General features: G+C 41.3%; 1 protein-coding gene across 1 annotated transcript in view; it reads left to right on the top strand.

Moving 5' to 3' along the window:
- Nucleotides 1-12,348: 12,348 nt before the first annotated feature.
- COLGALT2 (collagen beta(1-O)galactosyltransferase 2) overlaps nucleotides 12,349-26,337 on the top strand; it is a 111,239-nt gene continuing 97,250 nt past the window's right edge. Inside the window, exon 1 of the mRNA XM_057728007.1 lies at nucleotides 12,349-12,633. Within this exon, the coding sequence (XP_057583990.1) occupies nucleotides 12,371-12,633 (263 nt within the window). The 5' untranslated portion in view covers nucleotides 12,349-12,370. The remainder of the gene's footprint in view (nucleotides 12,634-26,337) is intronic.

Genomic DNA, 26,337 nt, shown 5'->3' on the forward strand with positions numbered 1-26,337 from the left:
GGGACGTTTTAAGCATTTATGGATTTACTGTGAGTGAAATGGGAGGACGCTAGAAGTCCCTGTTATGTTTTCATGGTATCCCTCTGCCCGAAGTGTTAAGAATAGACTGCAGGGGTCAAGGGTGGAAGCAGGGACTGGTTAGGAGGTATTGCATTAACCAAAGCAAGAAATGACTCTCTCAGGGGTCAGTGCCAGGCAGGGATAAAACTTCTGCTTCCAAATATGACAGACTAAGACCCCACTGGACTATCCTACGGCAGAAAACATCTATAAAAATTGGACATAATACGAAAAGCAACTACCAGCATACCCTGGAATGCGAACAGAAGCATAGTGACTCTGTTGGGGAGGGCAGGCTTGCTTGGAGAAGGGCAGACGAGGAACTATAAACGGAAGTTCCCCTTTCCTTGGAGTTTAGCTTGGAGCCAAGGGCAGTCCAAGAGGCAGGCTCTTTAGCAGCAGGGGTGCATGTGGGAAAACTCTCAGTTTTTCATATCTGGAGAACCAAAAAAGTGAAGCCAGGAAACTTTGAATGCTGAAGAGATTAAGGAATCCCAAAAGGGCAGGAGCCAGAGAAGAATTCCCCAAGTCCGCATACATCTTTGACAGATCCTGAACCACCTGAAACATAATCACAGCAATTCAGTTAAGAACAAAAGATCTGAACTGAGACCAGATTTGTCCCCCAAGAAACAGAGTTTACAGTTCAAATTTAGCCAAGAAAATCACCTGCTAATGCAACGGATAACACTCATCATAGAAAAATAAAAGAATCCAGAACAACCAGAACTTTTTCATAAAGTCCAAGATACTATTCAAAACTACTGACAAGGAAAATCAAGAAAGTGGATCACATTTTCTAGAATCCGACCCTGAGATGAATCAGATGTTGAAACTGACAAAGATTTTAAAGTAACTGTTATAAGTATCCTCAATGAAGTGAAACAAAACATGTTTTCAGTGAATGAAACTCTCAGGAGACAACAAAAAAAGTCTCATCAGAGAAAAACAAAAAATGAACCAAATGGAAATTCTGAAATTAAAAATTGAAATTTCAGAAATAAAAAAAAATTCACTGGGTGGATTTAACAGCCAAATGGAAATTACAGAGGAAAAATTAAATGAACTTAAAGGTAGAGCAATTATCCAAGAAATCATCCAAGGTGAACAACAAAGAAAAAAACTGATTTTTAAAAAATAAACAGAGCTTCAGAGACCTGCTGCATGATATCAGAGAATCCAACATACATATAAATGAAATACCAGAAGGAGAAAAGAAAGAGAATGGGACAGAAAAAAATTGAAGAGAAAATTCCCCAAATTTGATGAATGAAATTTGCCGTTACAAAATGCTAAATGAATATCAAGTAAAATAAACATAATGAAGTCCATGCTGAAGTTAAACTGTTTAAAACCATATAAAAAGCTTGAATGCATTTTAAAAACTGCATTACATGTAGGGAGAGGTGCATCCTATTACATGATGTAAAACCAAGCATGAAGGTTCATAAATTGCCCTAGAATGTATTACATTTGAATGAAGTCACTAACCTTTGCCTCTACAAGCAGATGGTAAGCCCTAAAGAAGCAAATGACACTGAAATTAGTAGGCTCCTTGAAGCACTGAACACTGACACTAATTCAAGTAATTAGATGTAAGTAGATCTTTCTCTCACCTCTAAAGATCCCAGTCAGTTCAGGTGATGGCACTGATAGAAACATTTAAGAGCATTCTGTTCCTCATAAGAGGAAAAGGGAAATTTTTTAAATCAGTAAGGAGAGCCAATGGAATTAGGTACTATTCCAGCCTTAAGTGAACAAGGCTCAGACATCTTCACAGGAAGATTTTCATTTTAAGGGGAAAAAAAAGGGTTTGTGGGGCAGGGAGGTTAGGGAATCCCAAAAATATACAGAAAGAACCATAAACTGGGAAAAAAAAAAAAAAAGCAACAGGCTAATGCTATCCTTTAGCAAATACATGAAGTTCTGTTGCTTAGAAAAAGCATGATATATTTAAGCATGAATATTAAATGCTTTTGACTTTTAATGTCATTGTCTATTATGACATTGAAGAATGAAAATAAAATGCCTCTTGGCTTTCGTATTAAGCAATGGAAACATGAATAAGTCTTGGTGATTGGGAGTGGTTAAGAAAGAAAACAAAGTATTTGGAAACACTTAACCTAGTGTTTAAACCATAGTCAAAATGTCCTTTGGGACAAACTAGAGTGAAATCTATCAAAGACAGGTTAGAGTTTCAGCTTCTGATAAACTGAAGAATTTCTCCTTTTATAAATGCTTCAATGGTTCACTATATCAGAGAACCAAACTGGTTAGGAAAAAAAGCTAGATAAATAACAAGTAAAATTCCCCAGAGTATACTGGGTGAAATCAAATTCAGTGTAATCTGGCACTTGCTCTACTGATTTCCCATCTTGCTATGTGAGCCAGACCATTTTATTCCAAAAAGACGCCTGTAATGTCTAGGCAAAGACGTTAATTCAGTTAGAGTCTCCAGAGGAAAAATGAACTTTGAATTGTGATATGAATGGTTAGTGTGTTAAAAAGAAAAAGCTTTTACACGGTATTGTATAAGACAATGATATTAAGCTGAAAAATGTTGGCTAGCATTCTGGATCAACTTTTAATTCATTGATTTGTAAGAATGTCCACATATATCTTGTTCCTTCTTTTGTACACAAAGCATGCAATTTCCCATTCTCTGTGTTTCAAGGAGAATAGGTGAGATGTTTATACTTTTAGTATTTAGAATGCTGTGATATTTTACTATTCACATTCATGAGCATTTATAAAGAATCTAATACATATAGAAAAGAATTTAGAATAATCAAAATATGTTCTCTCCAATTTCTCATAAATTTAAGAGTGCAATCCAAATTCCCCATTTGAAAAATTGGGATATAGTATATTCAATTTTTAAAAATACTGCTTAGATTTGGGCGGGGGAGGGGGGAACAACAAAAATAAGGTACCTAGAATAAAAATGAGCAAATCCTTTATGGAGAACATTATGTTTTTGAAGCTCATTAGAGAAGTATATCTGTCCATTAATTTAGGTCTTCTCTAATGAGCTTCAATAACATTTATAGGTCAATTTGGGGGAAATTGACATCTTTACAATATTGATCTATAAACTCTAGCAATTTCAATCACAGTCCCAACAGGGATTTGCCTAATACTTGATAAACTGATTCTGAAATGTGGGCATAAAGGGCCAAAAATAATTGAGACCCTTCTGATGAACAAACTGAGGGAACTTATAAAGGTCTGTAATTAAGAGTATGTGATAATTCTATAGGGCTAGATAAATAAACCAATGTAATCAAGTAGAGAGTCATACAAATATGGACAGAGATGACATTGCATATGCACTGCAGAGTTAAGGCACTGAATATATATATCTGTATATGGGTGCATTCATGTATATACATATTTATGTATGTATAAAATATTGGATCCCTAATTGCCCCATAAACAAAATCTAATTTCTTCTTTTTTCTTCACTCTTTTAAAATTGAGGTATAGCTTATTTACAATTTTGTATTAGTTTCAGATATTCAACATAGTGATTCAATATTTTTATACATTGTACTCTATTTAAAATTATTGTGAAATAATGGCTATGTTTCCCTGTGGTGCACAATATATCCCTGTAGCTTATTTATTTCATACATAGTAGTTTGTACCTCTTAATCTCATACCCCTATCTTGCCCCTTCCCCCTTTCCTCTCCCCACTGATAACCACTAGTTTGTTCTCTATATCTAAGTCTGTTTCTATTTTGTTATATTCATTTGTTGGTTTTACTTTTTAGATTCCACATATAAGTGATAACATACAATATTTGTCTTTCTCTGTCTGGTTTATTTCACTAAGCATAATACCGTCCAGGTCCATCCATGTTGTTGCAAAAGGCAAAATGTTATTCTTTTATATGGCTGAGTAGTATTCCATTGTATATATATGCCACATCTTCTTTGTCCATTCATCTGTCAATGGGCGCTCAGGTTGCTTCCATATTTTGGCTATTGTAAATAATGTTGCTATGAACATTGAAGCGAATGTATCTTTTTGAATTAGTGTTTTCATTTTCTTCAAATATATACCCAGGAGTGCGATTGCCCCATCATATGGTAGCTCTATTTTTAGTTTTTTGAGAAACCTCCATACTGTTTTCCACAGTGGCTGCAACAATTTACATTCCCACCAACAGTGTACTAGGATTCCCTTTTCTCCACATCCATGCCAATATTGTAATTTGCAGACTTTTTGATAGCCATGCTGACAGGTGTAGGGTGATATCTCATTATGGTTTTGATGTGCACTTCTCTGATAATTAGCGATGTTGAGCATCTTTTAATGTGCCTATTGGCCATCAGTATGTCTCTTTTGGAAAAATGTATACTCAGGTCTTCTGCCCATTTTTTAATCAGGTTGGTTTTCTCCTTAATATTAAGTTATCTGAGCTCTTTATATATTTTGGATTTTAATCCCTTATTGGTCATATCATTTGTGGATATTTTCTCCCATTCAGTAGGTTTTCTTTCCACTTTGTCAGTGGTTTCCTTTGGTCTGCAAAAGCTTTTAAGGTTAATCAGGTCCATTTGTTTATTTTTGCTTTTGCTTCCTTTGCCTTAGGCAACATATCCAAAAATAAATAAATAAACAACAACAACAACAAAATAAACCCACACACCTGTGGTCAATTTAATCTACAAAAAAGGAGGCAAGAATATACAATGGGGAGTTAAAAAGCGTTCTAATTTCATTCTTTTACATGTGGCTATCCAATTTTCCCAGTACTGATTATTGGAGATTGTCTTTTCCCCATTATATATTCTTGTCTCCTTTGTTATAGATTAAATTGACCATAGGTGCATGGGTTTATTTCTGGGCTCTCTATTTTGTTGCATAGATCTATGTGTCTGTTTTTGTGCCAGTACCATACTGTTTTGATTACTGTAGCTTTGTAGTATAGCCTGGAGTCAGGGAGTGTGGTAACTCCAGCTCTGGTTTTTTTCTCAAGATTGTTTTGGCCATTTAGGGTATTTTGTGTTTCCATACAAATTCTAAAATTATGTGTTCTAGTTCTGTGAAAAATGCCATTGGTATTTTAATAGGGATTGCATTGAATTTGTAGATTGCCTTTGGAAGATTTGAAAGATTGTACCTTTTTTTTTTTTGAAGATTGTACCTTTTTTTTGGAAGATTGACCACCTTCACCCATTTCCCCCAACTCCTGCCCCAGCAATCTACTCTTTGTTTCTATGAGTTTGGCGTTTTCAGAATCCACATAGAAGAGATCATACAGGATTAACCTTTTTCTTTAATTCAGATTTATTTCACTTAGCATAATGCCCTCAAATTTCATCTATGTTGTCACAAATGGAAGGATTTCCTTCTTTTTTATGACTGATATATATTACATTATGTGTGATATATATATATATATATGTGTGTGTGTGTATATATACCACATATATATGGAATTGCTGGATCCTATAGTAGTTCTATTTTAAATTGTTTGAGAAACATCCATGATGTTTTCTGTAGCGGCTGTACCAGTTTTTATTCCCACCAACAGTGTAAAAGTTTTCCCTTTTCTCCACGTCCCTGCCAGCACTTATCTCTTGTGTCTTTGATAATATTCATTCCAATAGATGTGAGGTGATATGTCATTGTGGTTTTGATTTGTATTTCCCTGATGATTGGTGATGTTGAGCATCTTTTCATGTACCTGTTTCCTGTCTTCTTTGGGAAAATATCTATTCAGGTTTTTGCCCATTTTTAATAGGGTTATTTGGTTTTGTTGTTGGTGTTGGTGGTTGGGTCTTTTTGTTTGTTGTTTGTGTTTTTTGCTATTGCTTTGCATGAATTCCTTATTTATTTTGGATATTAATACCTTATCAGATATATGGTTTGCAAATATTTTCTCAATTCTGTATGTTGCCTTTCCATCTTGTTGATCATTTCATTTGCTATGTAGAGGCTTTTTAGTTTCATGTAGTCCCACTTGTTTATTTTTCCCTTTGTTGCCTGTGCTTTTGGAGTCATATCCAAAAAAATCATTGCCAAGACGTATGTCAAGGAGCTTTTCCCCTATGTTCTCTTGTATGAATTTTACATTTTGGAGTCTTACATTTAAGTCCATTTTGAGTTAATTTTTCAAGTGGTCTAATTTCATCCTTTTGCATGTGAATAGTATTTGGTTTTCCCAACACCATTTATTGAAGAGAATATCCTTTTCCCCATTGAGTATTTGTGGCTCCCTTGTCAAATATTAAGTGGCCATATTTCTGGGCTTTAAATTCTGCTCAATTGGTCTATGGGTCTGTTCTTATGTCAGTACCTTACTGTTTTGACTTCTATAGCTTCAAATATAGTTTGAAATCAGGAAGCGTGATGCCTCCAGCTTTGTTCTTCCTCAAGACTGCTGTGGTTATTCAGGGTCTTTTATGGTTCCATATGAATTTTAGGATTTTTTTTCTATTTCTATAAAAAAATGCCATTGGAATCTTGATAGGGATTGCATTGAATCTATAGATGGCTTTGGGTAGTATGGACATTTTAACAATATTAAGTCTTTCAATCTATAAAGATTTATAGTTACATTTATTTGTGTCTTCACTTTCATTAATGTCTTATAGTTTACAGATTTTTTACTTCCTTGGTTTTCTAAGTTTTTTATTGTTTTTGATGCTGCTGTAAATTGGATTATTTTCTTTATTTGTTTTCTCAGATAGTTTGTGTTTAGTGTATAAAAAGGCAACTGATTTTTGCATATTGATTTTGTATCCTGCAACTTTACTGAATTCATTTATTAGTTACCCCAATGAGTAATAGAGTTTTGCAAAGACTGTGCAATCTACTGTGGAATCTACTTCTGCACCAAGCTTTATCTACAGGCTAATTAAATCTGCACTACATCTCATACATATGAACTACAGTTTTCGTATTTTATACATGCAGTTATGATTAATAAAATACACATTCTGTTAGTATTTTTTTTTATTAAAGTGTAGTTGATTTAAAATGTTGTGTTAATTCTGTTAATATGTTTTAGAACCTGCCAAGATCAGGGGAAATTCCATTTTCCTTGCCAGGCCATAATTAATTAATAGGCTTTTTTTGTAAATCAGTAAGGAGAACATTCAGAAAACTAAAATACACCCAAGAACACCAGCAACTGTCCATCAATCCCATCTCATCCCAAGGAAAGGGCAATGTCAAAAAGTCCCTATGGCCTATGCAGGATAGTCCAAGAGACTTCTTGCACACAGTGGCTGAGGCCAGGGGAGATCATGCCATTAGGCACTTTTGGTAGTTACCAAAACTACAACTACCATCAGGTGCAAAGTCTTATCTTTTTTTATATATTCAATAAAAGGTCTTCATTCTAAAAAGTTTTAGGAACTATTGTTTTAGATAATATAATGAAGAACTATATGCTTTTATATTTTCTTAATATGTTTTTATATGTTTAAAATAGAATGATTTTTATCTGTTTAAAATAAGATATTTAACCATATAAATTCAAAATTACTGAGTTTGAAAATTTGTATGTTTAAAACTAAAATTTTGATTTTGAGACTTTAATCACCTGAAATCTGCAACTCTGCCATACGGTTGTGACCATTCAATATCTTTAAAAACAGATGAACATTTGAAAGCACTATGTAGGCCAACTATACATCAGATATTTAGCTCACTTTTTTTCCATTTTTAACCAAATTTTTTGCTTTTCTAGAAATGATTATATACATAATTATATAAAAATCATGTAATAGTCCAGATTTGTCTCTTCCCACTTCCCATCTGACCCTCCGGTCATGCTCTACTCATTGCGATTTCTCATGTGCTGTGCTCTTTCATTCTTTTGCTTTGATATTTCCATCTACCTGAAATTCTAACCTCTCTGCCTACTGTCATTTTCCTAAAACATGCTACTCATTTTTCAATACTCAGTTCAAAGGCATTTCTTTAATGAGGCATTTCCTAACCATCCTCACTCCCTTCCTTATCTTCCTTTTCCACCATAACATGTATACCAATTTATTATATTATTCATTCATTCAATATATCTTAATTATCCATGCATTTCCAGCACCTGTGCCTTGGCACAATAGGCACTGAGAAAATGTTGAAATAAATAAGCGAATACAATTTAAGAAATATATCTAGTCTTTTTAAATGAGATAAAGGAATGTATTTTAAATTTGTATAAATGTGTTTGGAATTGAAAAACATTTTTCTATGGTAACTATTATATAGTTCTTGGATACAGGCCAGAGCTTAGATAAAACTGAAAATGAAACAGTTTAATTTTAGCCCTTCCTACCTCAGTCACTGCTCTTTTTCTCCCTCTACCCTCCCATATCCTTTCCCTGTCTTCAACTTGGAGTCCTCAAGCCCACATATCAAAAACCCACAGGACTTGCTCTGTCATCAAAGAGCTCCATATGAGGATTCCATTCCGTTCCTTTCCTCAAAGCTTCTTATAGTGCACCTTAGTTTAGGTTCTGAGATTAAGAACTCACACAAATATAGGAATGACAGACGCTATTGCCTAATATTCTTCTCTCTTTTTTTAAAATAAATTTATTTATTTATTTATTGGCTGCATTGGGTCTTCGTTGCTGCACACGGGCTTTCTCTTGTTGCGGCGAGTGGGGGCTACTCTTCATTGTGGAGCACCGGCTTCTCACTGTGGTGGCTTCTCCTGTTGCAGAGTACGGACACTAGGTGTGCGAGCTTCAGTAGTTGTGGCACATGGGCTCAATAGTTGTCACTTACGGGCTCTAGAGCGGAGGCTCAATAGTTGTGGTGCACGGGCTTAGTTGCTCTGTGGCATGTGGGATCTTCTGAGAGCAGGGATTGAACCTGTATCCCTTGCATCAGCAGGTGGATTCTTAACCACTGTGCCACCTAGGAAGTCCCCAAATATTCTTCTCTTAAGTGTTTTTGTGTTGAAATTGACATACTTGTCAATTCAAATGAATGTTTATGTTGTAGGATTTTAGGCTAGCTAAGGAAATAAAAAACGCAAGTAGTGGAAAAAAGAAAAAAAGTAATTTTGATGCAGGAAAAACTAGCCCTGTTGATTTAGCTAAGAGACTCCGTCCTCCAACTCTGGTCCAGCCGGATAAACAGGGCAAGACACCTTCTGCCCCTTTCTCTAGAGAAGAAGGATTCAAACACTCAACACCCAAATGACTGACACAGTAACTTCATAAATGTTTGTTCAATAAAAAAATAAGGCAGGCATTAAAAATGTTTTTACATAGGAAGAAATTGATATCCAGAGAGGACAAGTCTCCAAGGTCACACAAAGAATAAGTAACACACTTGAGACAAAAGTTTAGCTCCAACTGAAGCAGCAATTGCTCTTTCTAGTGGGTGACTCCTGCCTCAAAGTCATTTATTTCCTCCTTTCCTTGGCTTCCAGAGCCACAGACACCTCGAGACTCTTTCCTGCAAGAACCCCTCTGTCCACCTCAGAGGCCTTGCCCCTGCTACAGCTGTGCAGAGTATGAGAGTCAAAGAGGTTTTGTTGTCCTCGAGGGAATCCCCTGGGCTACAGTGTGGAGAGGGGAGGTGAGCGAAAGTGCTTACTTCCAAAATGCACGCAAGAACTATGGTGGACAGTCTGTTAGCAGTGGAGACAAGGAGATGCAATGTGGCTTTCAATTCAACAAGTTTTCCATGAAAAGAGTATTATAAGCAATGGATATTTTGTAGCAAATTAACTGTTTTATAATTGATTCTGTGAAGAAAGAAAACCATCCAAGATTTTCATCACTTATTTCTAAAGAACTTATGGCATAAACCTGTTAGTAAGATGAGGCCATAACTCCTCCAAAGCTTCCCCTCCTCACTCCCCACGCCTCAACCTCCATCTTTAAAATGATTCCCTCTTACATACTCTATCGTGCCCTCAATATGCTCAGTGACTAAATGAGCACTCTAAATTAACTAGAAGTTTTAAATAGGTGTTTTTTCAAGGTGCATGGCTGTGAAACTTTTGATTTTATCTATAGACCAGGCTGTAATTATTTTAGAACTCTGTGCAGCTGATTTCATTAAAATGTCATTAATGAAAGATTTGGATAAGCTGTTGACTTAGGTAGCAGAAGTGAAATAAGACCGAAACATGGTTCCCTAGCTTTAATGCCTCGTGTTTGCAGAAAAGTGAAAAATTAAAAATATTAAACCAGGTTTTGCTGAGGAATGGGGATTTAGTCTTGAAAGATGAGTGGGAAATAGGCCAAGAAAGCGAAAGTAGAAAGACAGAACAACATGGAGATGGTCTCTATGAAACCTTTCAAATAGTCCCTCCAGCAACGTGTCCCCTACGTAAGTGGCTGTGCCTTCATCTGTGCCTCTAATGTGGCTGGCATACGTGACTGTCATGACACCTCTGACAGATGGTTAACTTGCAGCCTCCCCTATAAGATTAAGAGTGAGGATAGTTCCTGAAGGAGGGTGGAGGAGAAGGAAATGTCTGCAGGCCATTAAACATAAAAGTATGAATGTTAGCGAAGAGGTTAGGGCAGGAGACAGAGATCTGGAGGCTGCAATCACCCTGGGAGAACATGTAGAGCTAGAAGAGTAGCACAGGGTGGAGAGGTTTGCACCCAAGTAGCATCAGAGGAGACCAAGGAGGAGAGATTACATAACAAATCCAGGAAGGTGAGAACTGAAGATAGTTCACTGAATCTTCCAATACTGAAGTCATCTGTGGCTTTGCCAGAACAACCTCAGTAAAAATGTAGGAATCCACATGTACCATGATAGGAGAGATGGGAGGTGAGGAAGTGGAGAAAGTAAGTGTAGTCCTCTCTTTCAAAGGGGCTTGGCCAAGATTGCTAGGAAGACAGCCAAGACTTTTTAAAGATTTCCTTTAAGGACAGGATAGGACTGACTAAGTTTTTAGCTTCAGGGAAAGGAGCGGATGGAAAGGGACAAGATGAAGATTCAGTAGAGTGGAGAAAAATGGAGAAAAGTCCTGGACTAGAAGGGAGAGAATGGGATCAGAGGCTCTGTCACGAATAGGCACCTGCAAGTAAGCAGTGCACTGGAAGTGATATTAATGAGAGACAGGAGCGTTGAGGGAGTTCAGTAAAGGAGGTAATATTCTTCTGAGGAAGGGAGGGGGTGGAAGGAGAGTGAAGAAGGTGTCTAATAGTTGTGGAGAAGTTTGGATACAATTAGTAAAAAGACCATGGGACAGGGCTGAGGGCAGGCTGGGATTGGAGGTCATGAATATGCAGGGGCATCAGTCCATCCTGCACACAGATAAATCAAAGTCTACACAATTCCACAGAGAAAGAACTCAAGATTTCTTTACTAGCTTTCTTCCATTATGTTCAAGACTAAATTTCCTTTGATGGTGTAGCCTAGCAATTTCACTTTACCTGCTAATTTACTCTCCTTTCTTCCTTCCTCCTTCCTTCCTTCCTTCCTTCCTTCTTCCTTATATTTCTCCTCCATCATGTACAGATTTTCCCTCTCTTTGTGACTCTTTGTCAGTTTGGGTCATTAAGGAAAAAGAACACCATCTAAGTGAATCTCCTCCTTGACATGCCACCCTGTCAGGAAGCTCGGGACCCTGGGTTGGCAGGTAGAGCACCTGCCCCACAAGGGGCTTTAATTTCAAGTGTTTCATCTGGCTCTAGAATTCTCCAAGTCTTCCAACTTGATCATTGAGGATCTACCCAGTCAAGAATGAATTTAAAGAGCACTTGAGTGTGAGGAAATGCAAACATTCTGCCTTTGTGGAAGTTAAAAAAACTGTTTATCGTAGTAATGAATCACTGGGTGACTTTCCATTTTAGAGCTCTACCCATTCAGTCAATAGGTGCTTTATGAAAAACTGGATACATTGCATCACTGTGAAGGACTTTAGACTGCGGTTTGCAAAAGCAGAATAAATTTTCTTGGGAGTCGTACCGTTATGTACACACGCTCGCGCGCGCGCGCGCACACACACACATTCACACGCCCATTGGCAGACACGGCCACACCTCACGGCTCCGGGGGAAGCCACAGACCTCAGCTGTGCAAGCTGAGCCTGGACTAGAGGAACTTTCCGCGGGGCTCGGACAAACAGCCGCACAGACACGACCGTCTGCGAGCCTGAGCCCCAGACGAGCGCCGGCGGCGGCAGGTACTCGGGGGCCCCCGCGACAGGGCCTGGGCAGTGCGGCGGCGGCGGCGGCGGCGGCGGGAGGGTCCGGGCGGCCGAGGTCTTGCCAGTGCGCGCGCGCCAGCCGCCTCCCCTCCGCCCCTCGCCTCCGGCCTCGGGCATCCCCGGCGGGCAGTCCGGCCGCCCGCCCGCCACCGCCGCGAACATGGCCGCACGCCCGGCCTCCCCCCTCGCCTGGGCGCTGCTGCTCCTCTGGTGGGCTCTGCTCCGCGGCGGCTGCCGGGCGCGCTTCGCTGCCGAGCCGGACTCCGAGGACGACGAAGAGGAGGTGGTAGTCTTCCCGGAGTCGCCCCTGCAGAGACCCACGGTGCTGGTGGTCGTCCTCGCGCGCAACGCTGCGCACACGCTGCCTCACTTCCTCGGCTGCCTGGAGCGGCTGGACTACCCCAAGAGCAGGATGGCCATCTGGTGAGCCGGCTGCGCGGGGCCGGGGGCGGGGACGGCGCCCGAAGGGCCGCGGAGGGGCGAGGGGGCCGCTCGCGACACGCGGAGACGCGGTGCGCACACCCCTCGCCGCCGGCGCGCGTCCCGGGCGGATCAGCCGTCGGGGTCGGGAAGGACGCGCGCGTCTGTGTGCGCACCAGGTGTTCACGGGGATAAGCAGCCCGCCCCGAGCGCCCGTGGGATCGGGGTGACCTCGTCCTTCTCCCGGACAGGAGGGACCTCGCAAGAATGCTAGCTTCTCCCCCTTTACACACGCAGAGATTCCTTTTCGCCACCTCATATTCCTCGTCCCGGAGTGAGGGAATAAGGGTGCCTGTCGCCGCCTGCTCCGGACGCGACATGGACCGTAACTGCGGCTGGCACGGGGCGGGGGGGGTGGTGGCTCGGGAGTGGCTGGGGTGCGCCACCCTGGCTTCCCCGTGCCGGGCTGCTGCTCCCAACTCAGAGGCTGGAAAAATGGCTCCAGATTCTCCCTGGGTGTGGGGAGGAAGGGAAGAAGGGATCAGGACCAAGACGTTGAGGATCACTGGGGCCAGCTGTGGCTTCCTAACCACACCACCACCGTGGGTCCTGTCTCCTCTGAGCGGTCCAGGCTGTCCCTCCCTCATCCGCCAGGGACCAATTCCCACCGCAGATGCAAACCGCATATGGTGTCTTGGGGTACTGCCTCCTGGGGACCGAGTGCTGCGGGAAGCCAGAAGCTAAGTTTTGTTGCTCTGAAGATAGAGACCCAGGTCCCTGTGCTTGCTGCGGGGGAGGGCCAGGGCATCAGTGCGGGTGGCTGCCCACCACAACTTTAGAACTTGATCCTGTCCCCACATGTTTTTATAAGAGGCCCTACCAGAGGGTGAGAAGTTGGTGGCCAGGAGAACCGCTAAGGGGCCTGTGGAGGAGGAGGTGGACGCTGGCCAGGGAAGATAGGCCACCAGGCACATGGACAAGAGGCCTCTGGTCTCCTGAGGAAGACAGAGCCCAGGTCACTCTGGAGCAATTTCTGTCTTGTATTGATAAAGGGAGCTGTCCACAGACGAGACATCGTTAAAGCCACAGTTGGGCAGAAAGGGAAAAGGAAGGATAAAGCTGTAGCTGGAACTGGCAGCCTAATGGTACCTGGTGGGAAAGGTGCAGAGGTGAGAAAGCAAACATGACACATAGTGCAGCACTGTGCTATACACTGCTTTACTATATACCCTGCTATACGTGCCGGCTGCCACGGAGAAGGGCATGTTATGTGGAAAGTGGGAACGGTGGTGCAGCCAGGTTTTAAAGCAGAAGGATTATTTTTAACCATTTCAACACCGAAAGAAAATTTCGCAAATGTCAGCTCTTAGATGCTTTCTTCAAGAGAGATGTTTTACAATGTAGTCTTGGTCTTTATGTATTGTTTAGTTTAAAAGAACATCACAATAGTTACTATAGGAAATTAGCGATGGGGGAAGTGAGTAAGGGGCACAGGTTTTGTTACCTGATGTACCCACCGTTACCCCTTTTATCATACAGTAAACTTTTAAAAGAGATGCTATGTTCCTTATTTTACAAAGGAAGGAACTGAGACTTGGATCAGTTCAATAACTCAGTCACAGAATTAATAAATGGTTAAACTGGAATTTGAACCCAGGTTTGTTTCTAAAGACCACCCCAGAAAGGATAAAGGGAACATGATGCAGTATAAGCAAAATGTATATAAAGTTACAAATAAGGAGACTTGAGTTGTTTTGTCACTAGCTTGACATGTGGTTTTGGGTCAGTTGCTTGGGATCCATAGACAGTTTTCTCATCTGTAAAATAAGGGAATGGGAATAAGTGATTTCAAAAAACCCTTTCCAGCCCTTGAATTCCATAGATTTTGTGATATGATCAGAATCACTCAGCAATGATAGTACATCTTGAGTTCCCTGGAACTTCCAGAGTCTATGGATATTGGTGTTCTCTTTAGGTGGATAGTATTCCAATTCTGTGTAGACCTTAGGGATCTCTTTTCCCTTAACCTTGTTCATGGTTCATGTGACTGTACCTTTATGGTCTGTGTTGGAAAGTTAAGGAAGAAACCCAAGGCTTGGGTAAGGCCTTGGGCAACCCCTGCATTAACCAGCCACTAAAGAGTCTTCTTTGAGTTCTGGCGTAGAAATCTTATATAATTTATTAGGTAATAATATTAAATTGCCAGTTTTTAAATAGTCCTTTACAGCTTTCAAAGTACTTTCATCAACTAGTTATCTCATTTGATCTTTACTACCATCCTATAAAGAAATAAGATTATCTCCATTTCATAGAATGTATGTAAAGTAACTTACTGAAGATTATATTTACTTGTTAATTTCACAAATATTTAATAATAAGAGCTCACAGTTCTTTTAAGCACTTTACATTTATTTTCTGGTTTCATCTTCACAATAACCCTGTCAGGTATCTCTTACTATTATACCATTTTACAGATGAGAAAACTGAGGCACAGAGAGGTTGTGCAAACACGTAAGCCTGTGCTCCTAATGACCTTCTTTTGTGAGAACTGGGCATTCTGCCAGGTTCAGGCTGGAAAAGGTTGAATAAGATGTGGCTCCTCACAGATAAATATGGCTTTTTTTTTTTTTTTAAACTAGGTAGTGTAAGGTGATCTGAATGGCATTTATAGCATTTGGGAGATTGACAAAAGACTTCTATATAAATCAGATTGGGGCAGTTGTGTGGTCATGGAAGGTTTTTTTGAGGAGAGTTGACACTTGGTTTGAACTCAGTTTTGAAGGACAAATAGGAATCCTTAAAAACCTGGGAAGGAAGGAGGGTTCCAGAAAGAGGGAGCAGCATGAAAAATAAAAAGGCACAAGGACATGAATGAGACCTTCCTGTCAGGGGAGGTGAAGTGAGTGGCAGGTCTAAGTTTTGCAGATCTCCAAACTCATTGCACTGTACCTGGGAGCTGCTGACTTCATGACTAGCACTAGGGGAGTGTTTGCCTAGGAAGGTGATGGGTTGTAACCCTCCAGGAGAGGCGGTACCTCAGTTTAGGATGCTGTAGCTTTGAGGCGCTTCTGCCAGTTACTTACTCTAGTCTCTCAGTCCCAAGCTATACTCAGCATTCCGAGATGCTAAACTGACTAGTCTTCACACTTCAAGGCCAGCACATGCTGGTGTCAAAAATGGTCAGTGTCAAAAATGGCCAGAACTTCATAAAGCAGAACCATGTTGAGTATAGAGACTGGGCTGCCAGCTTCCATTCATCTTAGTTTAGTAACTCTGTGCAGACTCCCTCTTCTCATTCATCTGCTTACCTCTAACAATGGCTGGAGGAGCATCTGATAAGACTTCTTTCCTGTGTGAGTAATTGAGACCCTGGTTCAATGATCACATTCAGACTTCCCAGGGGTGTGATTTTCTTTTTCTCCTCACCTAAAGTTCTGGACCAGATCTTCACTGAGTACCAACAAATTGACCTTAAAACTTTTTCAGAGGATGAGTGCAGTTATCTCAGCAAGTTTATTTGGATTTGATTGAATTAAGGAAAGTTTACATTTTACAGATACTTTGCACCAGCAAAAAGGGAAACTTGTTGCATTTACCTGTCTGATCTCAAAACCCCACCAAACTAATTGTTTTCCTTCAGATATCACAATTCTGTGATAAAGAACTGAGATCATCCTTGTGTTCTAATTGAAACCTGCACGGGGTTATCGGGGATCACTGCTGTGCTGAGATGAAGGGGACCAGTGGGCATTGTAATATGTGGCAGTGCACTTGAGTGGGTTCTCTTTAATTCAGTGGAGCCATGAATAGTGGCCTTAGCAGTAGAGGGAAGGCTGACCTCATCCCCCTTACCAAGCCTATGATTAAGAGGGGCAGTGCCAAGTAACATGATGATGAAAACTGGAGCAGGGCACAGGGAAAAACGTTTGGCCCAAAACATACATTAAGTTTGCCTTTTGGAGCGCCTGCTGTTCCGTGTGGGAAGACAGTTGGAGTTCACAGAGTCTGTGCAGTCACAAGGCAGTAACTATCGTGTAATTACGGAACGATTTGGGAATTTCTTTTGGTAGAGTTTTGAAAAGCAATATGTATGCTAAATTGGAAACCATCATATGGCTTTTAAATAAAGAGATGTTTCTGTTGACATAAACATTAACAGTGATGAACTTTTGCTTGTTCTGGGGTCCTGATCCTGACATTTTGCGTACAACTTTGTGCAGTGTTTAGGGATTAGCTTGGATTTATCTCTACGTTTTAATGCCCAACCAGTAGCATTTTGATGAATGTTTAACTTGATGCACTAATATAAGTGTGTTTGTAAAATGTTCCAAACTACCAGTAGTGCTAGTTTTCATCAGCGGTGAGAATGAGGTCACATTTTATCATTACGATCTTGACGTTAAGTGTTTACGTTTTCCCTCTAGACAGACGTTTCAGCTCACGCCTGAAAATGTATATGGTACTTTGGTCTGCTTCTCTCCATTAGTTTATTTCTCTCATCTTACCCCCTCTTTCTCCTTATATTTCCCAGCCTGGTAGTTTAGTACGGAGGGAAGAGTATGAAGCTTAGAGTCAGAGAGACTAGGGCTCAAATCTCTGGTGTGATCATGGGCACATCAGTGAAGCTCTAAGCCTAGTGGCCTCATCTGGAGATGACTATAATAACACCTACCTCAGAGAGTTATTATAACAAACAAATGAGATAATGTATTACAATGTCTTTTACACACATGCTGTTAAATAGGTAATAGTTGCTATTTCGTTTACATCTTTTCCTTTTTGTCTCATCTCCATTACCTTTCTCTTCCCAAATGAAAATTTTTAAAAAGAAGATATGTTTAAAAGAAGCTCTGTTTATTTTCTTCCTTCCAACAAAAAATTACCAGCATAATGGAAATTAATATTTATGGAGGGACTGTTTAAACACTTTGGTGTGAAAATTGGTTTACTCCTGACCGCAACCCCAGATGAGAAATGTCATTACTCTCTTCAGTTTACACAGGAGGAAACTGAGGCACAAAGAATTTAAATGACTTGTCTGAGGTCACAAGGCTAGTGCATGGTGGAGCCAGGATGTGATTCGGGCAGCTAACGTCGCAGACTGAGTACAGATGGTCTGTTTAAGATCAAGCAAGGACCAATTAGTTCTAGTTTTTGCTTCTGTCAGTTGACCCAACTTAGGAAGATAAGAGTGCCAGTGTTTCTCTCAAAGAAGAATAGCTCCTTCTGCTTGAATGACACAAGGGACTCAGTGGCTCCCTTCCGCTGTCTTGATGATTTTGTCACTTAGCTTAGGCACCTTCTGGTTACTAAACTCTGTTCTGTGTTGGTAGATTTCATAGGAACAGAACGAGACTGAATATGTGTGTTGTATGTAAATATACAGGTCTGTGCTATGCATATTGCTATGATCACAGCTATATCCACCAGAAAGAAATTTATCAAGTATTGTTAGTGACAAACGAATAAGGCAGCGTTATTCATACCCATGGTGGCTGCAGCATTTTGATAAGACAGAGGGTCAGGTTTTCCACCTGTTTAATTAGTGGTCTTGGATTTGGTTGGCGCATAAAGTCAACTTTCTTCCAAATAGCTGGAGACAACTATCAATCCTTCCCCCACTGTACAGTTTCAAAACATGACTGGACCTCAGAATTATACACTTCTTTTGGGCAGAAGTCGCCTACCCCTGTACTCTAGTTTAGACAAATTGCTTGCAGAGTTAGAATGGATGCCTGAACTGTCCTGGATCTATTTTATGAATTGACTTCAGTAGGTGGGGAAACCAAAGCAGAGGGCAGTTAAGGGATGTTCCCCCAGTACATTACATGATGCATAAGTGTTGGGGTGAGATAACCAATTTCTAGATTTTAAACCCTATACGGCTATTTTAATGTTGAGTATTTTATAACGACTATCGCTCATGGTTAAAGGAACATGCCAGTTTTTCTAAGCAGGGTTTGGTTTCACATGCTTGTCTTCAGCTCCTTTCTCCAGGTGATTCTGTGGCTGAGTTTCTCTAGCGTGCTTACCGTGGCCCTCTCCCTTGACTGTCTCCGTGGTCGTAGGAATGAACAATGAAAGCTTTGTAACCTGAAAGGCTGTTGGTTGTGCCTTGGTCCTTTTTCCAGCACTTAAATGTCCTCACGGGTCCTATCACTATGTGGCACTGTCTTCAAGTCTAAGGCACACTATAGTAGGACCATTATAAGGCTTATATAGAGGCTATAGTAGAACTATTATAAGGCTCATTTCTGCATATTTCCTCAAATAACATAACAATATACAGTCGAGTTAAAGTTTTAGAGAATGATTAGCTTATAGCTTGAATGTTAGTTCTATTCCGCAGTTACCATATTATGAAGAAGTTTCACTGTATGTGTTTAAATCATAGCTATTATTCATCAGGAATTACAAAATGTGTGTATTATATAGGTCTTGACATTTTTATTCTCAAAGGAGTGACTTGTTCATTTAATTGCATTTACATTGTTAGCATATCAAAAATTGCTGATTTAAAAGAAGCTAAATCCTTTAAAGTCCATGTACGTTTATTTACAGTAATTTAATTATTTTAAGCATTTTCTTTCCTGACTTTTTCTTTTTTAAATTGAAAAAGTAATACTTTCCCATAATAAAAATTCAAAGAGTATGAATGGGGATACAATAAAAAGGTAATCTCCCTTCCACTCCATACTACCTGCCAGGGGCAACCATTGTTAACAGTTTCTAGTGTATTATTCTAGAAACTTTCTGTGCATATACATATATCCTTTTAAACGTCAACCCAAATGGCAGTGTTTGATACACCCTGTTCTGCACAGGTGTGATGTTGTTAAGTCAATCTGTCTCTCCCAGGTCCTTTAAACTCTGCCAGCCCACCTGTACCCGTGTCCTGGCTGGCAGAGTGAAAGCCAGCTTCACACAACACCTGTTCCAGGTAGTTACTCCGAATTCCCCCTGATTATATCCATCTTGCTCACTTGTTCTTGTGTCTCTGCCCCCCAGAAACCTGGCCCTTAGCGCATTAAAAAAAAAACCCTTTTCTATGAAGTATAACACATCCAAAAAGTGCATCTATCATAAATGTATGACTGGATAACTTTTCACACACTGAACATGCCTGAGTGAGCAGTACCTGCCCCAGCAGGCCTGCATTTGTCTGCAGCATCAATTGTTGGCCTAGTAGCTGCTGTCCCCTGGACTTTGCCCAGGCAGTGAGGTTCCCCAACAGGTCCACCCTTTGTGCACTTGCGATTGGTCCCCGCTGTCTGACTCTTGGACACACCTTGCCTGGCCCCTGTAGGCATTTGGGTGGTGACCCTTGCTCCCTGCTCAGGCTCCTCAGGAGCCTGAGGATTCAAGTCGTAACTGCTTTCTAGGATGAGCAGGCTTGGCAAGCTGCCAGTGAGTGACCTAGTGGTAAAATGATTAAGATTGTATTACTTTTCCCTCGGCTCTCCATTCCTGTGGTTGGAAAGCTGTGTATTAATGTTCATAAAGGTAAAAAAGCGTCTCGTTATAGGCAGTAATTGAAAAGCCATGCAGAATGTAAATAGAGCGGCTGTAATTAATTCACTGGAACTTGCTGCCGTCCAGAGCCATGAAAACGCAGCGTTTGTGGTTGGTGACGTCAGCCAAGTCTCTTGCATGAATTAAACCTTAGATTGGCCTGGAGGGCATTTCTTTTCCTCTCTAGGAGCACTGTACAGAAATCATTTCGGACTTAGACGTCCCGTAATAGTTTCATGACATCCTGCCAAGGCTGAATTTATGATTTTATAACACATTTCATATCATTGAGGCAGTAATTGTTATTATTTTCATTGTTTGTCAAGTTCAGCAAGCTGACGCCTGTCCCTGATGTAACGGGTTTAGCTGATGAGATTTCGTTCTTCTGCACACATAATGCAAAAGAATCCTCTTCACGCCAGCATTTTTGATTAGTGTTTCAAGACCCCTTAGAAGATGTACATTTCAAAAACATAAATGATAACGTAAGTAATGATTCTAGGTTGCACACCCCTAAGAAGGTGGCAGAAGGCTGCTTGTGGGGCCAGGCTGCTCTGAGGAAGCATTCTCATGAGTACTTGGTTTAAGTGATAAAATGCCTACATTGTAAGAATTCTTTACCTCCTAGGTTTGGTCACTTCAAAGTCTATTGAGGGACGTGCTGGGCTGGAGAGAGGAAGTTCCTTCAATGGAGCTTTCCTCACCCCCCACCCTCCTGGCAAAATTCATGTGTTGAAATCCTAACCCCTGAAGATAGTGGTATGAGGAGGTGGGGGTCTTTGGCAGGTGCTTAAGTCATGGGGGTGGAGCTCTCATGAATGGGATTAGTGCTCTTATAAAAGAGGCTCCAGAGAGATCCCTCACCCCTTCTACCACATGAGGACACAGCAAGAAGTCTACAGCCCAGAAGAGGGCCTTCACCAGAACCTGACCGTGCTGCCATCCTCATCTTGACTTCTAGCTGCCAGAACTGTGAGACATAAAATTCTGTTGTTTATAAGCTACCCAGCCTGTGGTATTTTGTTATAGCAGCCCAAATAGACTAAGATAGCTGTCAAGCCCAAGGAAACCATGAAGGTAGCCCACAGTGCCTACATTTTAGACAATAAAGAAGTAGAACCCTTACTTTCCAGGCCCTTTCCTTTCTCAGAGCAATTGTATATGTTTTGGAGGTAGGGAGGGCAGTGGACCACATCAAGCGTCCCTGTTCTCTCAGGGGGAGAGATGATTCTGAGAAAGGGGAATGTATGGATATATGTTGATTGACCTCCTCCCTAAAAGTCGTGTTAAGTGAGAAATTGCCACTTTTCAATGCCTTGGGAAAGGCAGGATTTTCTGGAGACTAACGGTGGAACTTAAATTCCTGGGCTATCTGTGGAAATATGGTCATGGACATTTGGGGCTGTGGCATTTCCAACACACAGTCCCCTGCTGGACCGCTGGACCGCCTTTTAGTTTCCTGGTTTCCAGCCAGCCCCATAATCTGTCCAAGCTCCGCACACCACAGTGATTATGGCTGAGACCCGCCAAGATCGTGGAACACTGCTGCCAAGTGGAATCAGGATATTTCATGTCATCACTGCACCATTGAACAGTAAGCTTATATGCAGCTCTGACGTTGCTGCATTCCCTCTGCTAGAGGCAGGTGGGGTGGGAGTGCATTTAAACAGTCAGACTGGGTCTTGCATTTCAGGTGGATTTTGTGGAGTTGGCCTGTAAGGCTGAAAACAGCCAGCATACTAAAATATTTTAGAAAATTACAAATCTCCTCTCTGCTTTTCCTCAATCTTCTTAGACTTTAAGATTTACTGGACACATTGATTTCTATCCTAGAAAATTCTCTCTAGGGAGATAAACTATGAATTTCTAAAGCATTAGACAAAAACAATTATATGCATCCTTTTATTTATTTGACCATCACGGATTGTCTAAGTGGATAAATCCAGGAAATCATGTTGAAATGAGTCGTTGAGGTGGCCTCAAAGTGACTCACCCCCCATTGGTCAAGTTCATTGGCCACGTGGCCCTCCTCACTCTTCTGCTGACCTCTTGCTATAAGGCTGCTGGGCTTCTAGTAGTGGTTCCTAAATACTGGTTCAGGGGCCAGCTGTATTACAACATCTCGGACATTTGCTAGTTATGTAGATTTCTGGCCCTCCCACAGGCCAGATTCAGATGGCCTGTGGGAGGGCCTGGGAATCTGTATCTTAAATACGTGCACAAGTAATTTGTATACACTTCTGGGTCTGGAAACTGCAGGAAATGGGCTCCCAGAAGGCCCCATGAAGAATAGGGGGCCCTCATGGAAGGACTGAAGACTGTATACGTGTCTGAAGTACAGGTCATGGGATTTTCAAAGCTTGGAAAGTTGGCGCTCTGTGGAATCCTCTAAACCCCAGGTTCCAGATGCGTAAGCAATCAAGAAGGCTGAGGGGTTTCTTGTTAAGGGAAGTAGTAACGTACAGGATTACAAAGAAGAGGCTCTGCCAGGCAGACATTGTTTGTGTTTTCTATTGAGCCAAGCACATGTGTTATCCCGCCTTCCAACAGTGGCTATTTAAAAAAAAAAAAAAATTTTTTTTAAGGCAGTGCTCCAGATTGCCCATTGTATGAAGTGCCTTGCACTAGGGCTCAGTGTAAAATGACACTCCCTCAAACCCTTTTCTTTGCTTAGTTATCTCACATCATGAGCTCATCAAGCATTTAGGTTTATAGAAGGAAAGATATCTATTGATGAACATCTCTTAATAGACTGGAGGGAAATCAAACCAGTGCATTTCCTTCAAATAAATAGTAGTCATGTGAACCACTTCAGTCTCCATACCCCTTTATCTTGGTTCTTTTGTTGCTGGTACTTAATTTTCTTGCCCTTGATTTTCTCTTTGGCATGCCATTAAAAATTCCTCCCCTCATTTGTGAAAAGAATAAACAGTCTGTTAAATTAGCTTAGTTGGAGTTCAGCCTTAACTGTATGATATTACAAAGTCCCTAACCTGGTGTCTTCACTGGTTATGAAACCAAAATAGAACTTTTTGGAAATTTACACTATTTGAGTCTGCTGTACAAAAAAGATTTTTCTGAGTTTGTCACTGCTGCATGATGGTATGATCAGAGTTGATATGGTAGCATTGTTATAACCTCACCTACAGGCAGCCCTCTCTGCGGACAATCGCAGCTCAGTTGATAACTCTCATACTCTTCCACACCCTCGTTTTATTGTGTCCTTTAGGTGACAGGTCTATCACAAATCCCACTGTAAATGTCCTCAAGTTTATGTGTCCCATTTTCTAAGTCCTTTTCCTTCTCTGAAATGTGAGCTGCATTCTCCAGCTTGGTGCCTCCTGCCAAGAAGATAAACGATCACCTGGGGAGGAAGATGAGGCCAAGTTCACCTGGGGGTCTCCAGGACTGTTGCCTCCAGCCAAAAGCAGCCTCGTCCATTTTCCCCTCAATGTGCAAATATGCTCGTTTTGTGATTTATGTTGTCTTGTGAAAGGACTGGGAGGCGTTGTTCATTTGCTCATGCTGTGTCACTTAGAACACGCCCCTTATTCTCTCTGGGCCTCAGTTTCCCCTTTCTGTAACATAAGGCAGATGTGCCAGAGTTGTGGCTCTCAAATGTGGCTGCTTATTAGAATCATTTGATGAGGTTTAAAAAGATACTGATGCCTGGGCCCCATCCCCAGACCACTTAGGTCTGAACCTATGGAGTAGGACTAGGGCAAGCGATATATCTCGAAAACTTCGCGGGAGGCAGGGGGCGGGCAGGGCTAGTAATGTGCAGCCAAACTTGAGAACCTCTGGATGAGACAGCTGTTCTCTGTGGTCCCTTCCTGATCTGACATCAGTTCCCCCTTCACGGAGTGACCAGATCTAAAGAATTTTCATGAGTCATAACTCTGCATAATTGCTGTTTCCTGGACCCTCAGCCCAATTTTAGATCTTTTTCCGAGTGGCCTGAAAAAAAAATCTAAGCTTTCTTGGAAGCTCATTTGTATTTCACACTGTTGTGTACTGTGCCCAAAGGTGTTCCCTAATAGTGTTGCCTCCTGCGGAAGGCCTGTGCCGCATCATGACTGAGCTGCCAAGGGGATGTGGCAGCAAGAGGGCTGGCCTTGAGGGCGCAGGCTGGAACTTCTCAGGAAAGGGCTGCGTGCACCAGGCATAGAGCAGCGGGCGGTCCAGGGCTTCCTTCCTGTGGCGCACAGAGGCTGCCCCTTGGCTAAGGAGCTGCAGACATCAAGGCCTCTAAGCGCATCCAGCCGGGCTGCGGCCGCTCAGAATCCTTCCCAGTGTGTGTTTTGGTGTGTTGCCCAGCCTCACTTTCAGGCATTCTGTTTCATACTGGTGCAGGGCCCCTAATCACCTCTGGGTATTGACTTTCTGATGTTACTTTTAATGGCTTTGGATTCTAGCTTCTTTTGTTTCCAGATTTGCATAAACAGTGCTGCCTTTGTCCCATGGTCTCTTTAGACACAGCTTCAAAGCCTTGACTGGGCATCAAAGATGCACTGGATCCTTATTTCCTAGGCATCAGATTGCAGCAACGCTAGCAGGTGACTGAAGGTCACAGCCCCACTTCTGGGCCAGTTTTCTGTCTCCCAAAGATTAGATTCTGCCAAGTCCCCTTTGATAAAGTTGCTGAATCTTAATAGCTTTTCCCAAGGCCTGTGCAAATACTAGTGAACTAAAGGGCACTGCTGGCATTTGTCTGAGGAGGAAAGGGGACAGCAACTCACTAATATTTTCTGAACTCCCCTTCTCCATGAGAGGCAGATTATTAAGAGTCCCTCTGGGAAGCATGAAGTCCCAGACCCATTGGCCAGTCTTTACTGATGTTGGCATGGTGATGGCCAAACTCTCATTTTCCCATGTATCTTATCAAAATAAAGCTAGTAATTGAACTCTCGGTTATCCGTGCATGGCTTGTCTGTCTTTTGGATATACAGAGGCCAGCTTTTCATAACAGGTCAGCTTGGTCCAATCATCCCGCACCCCCTTGAGCTGTCTGTCTATCTTGGGGCTGCCCAGTAGTTGTGTGTTTAGACAACGGAGAATGATTTTTATCTCAGTAACATTCCACATAAGGCATTCCAGTATGAGTTTTATCTGGTTTCTTAGCTGTTTGCTCTTTTGCATCATCTGTGCCATGCCCCACCATATTTTCAGATTTTCTTGAATGCTCTACCTTACCTTGGTCTTCTCATCTACACCGTGAGTGCTGGGTAGGCTAATCTTTAAAGACTTTTCTAGCCACAGCCTGCTAATGAATTTGTGGTTCTACCACTGATGCCATGAAAAATAAAACAACAAACTCTGGTGCCACATTATCTAAGATGCCATTTGGGCCTTTCTTTCTTTTTTTGTCCTTAGATGTAACTTTTCAGTAGTTTTGACTTATCTCATATCCTTGCTGAATAGACTGATGGTTGATATCTATAACAAATTATAAAAATTAAAAATTTTTTTTTGCCCTTTCGGATGGTTAATTTTATGTGTCAGTTGGGCTCGGCCATGGTGCCTAGATATCTGGTCAAGCATTATTCTGGATGTTTCTGTTAGGGTGTTCTTAGCTGAGGTTTTTATTTAAATCAGTGAACTTTGAGTAAAGCCTTCCCTAATGTGGGTGGTCCTCATTTAATCAGTTGAAGGCATGAATAAAACAAAAGACTGACCTCCTCAAGCAACAAGAAAATGTGCCATCAGACTGCCTTTGGACTTAAACAGCAACACTGGCTCTTCCCTGAGTCTCTAGCCTGCTGGCCTACCCTGCAAACTCTGAACCTGCCAGCCTCCACAATTGCATAAGCCAATTCCTTAAAATCATTACATCTCTCTCGACAGATAGATATGAAGTAGTAATATGTAATATATAATATATATAATGTTTTATATATATATATTTTTTCTCTCTCTCTCTGGCTCTCTAGCTATCTATTTTATTGGTTCTGTTTCTCTGGGGAATCTTGACTAATAGAACCTCTAGCCTAAAGGAAAATACCATCTCTTTCATGAACAACAACAGCCAAAAGAAGGGCTGTGCTGAGAAGAAAAAGAACCCAGAGAATTATGTCAGAAGACATAGTTCCAGATCTGAAAGCTGGGAAAACCATTGCTGTGGACACCTGGGGTGGAATAGTTACCGCATGAGTGTATATATTGACTTCGCTCATGCATGCAAAATAAGTAAGTGCA

The sequence above is a fragment of the Hippopotamus amphibius genome, chromosome 3 (assembly GCF_030028045.1).
Source record: "Hippopotamus amphibius kiboko isolate mHipAmp2 chromosome 3, mHipAmp2.hap2, whole genome shotgun sequence".
Taxonomy (NCBI): Eukaryota; Metazoa; Chordata; class Mammalia; order Artiodactyla; family Hippopotamidae; genus Hippopotamus; species Hippopotamus amphibius.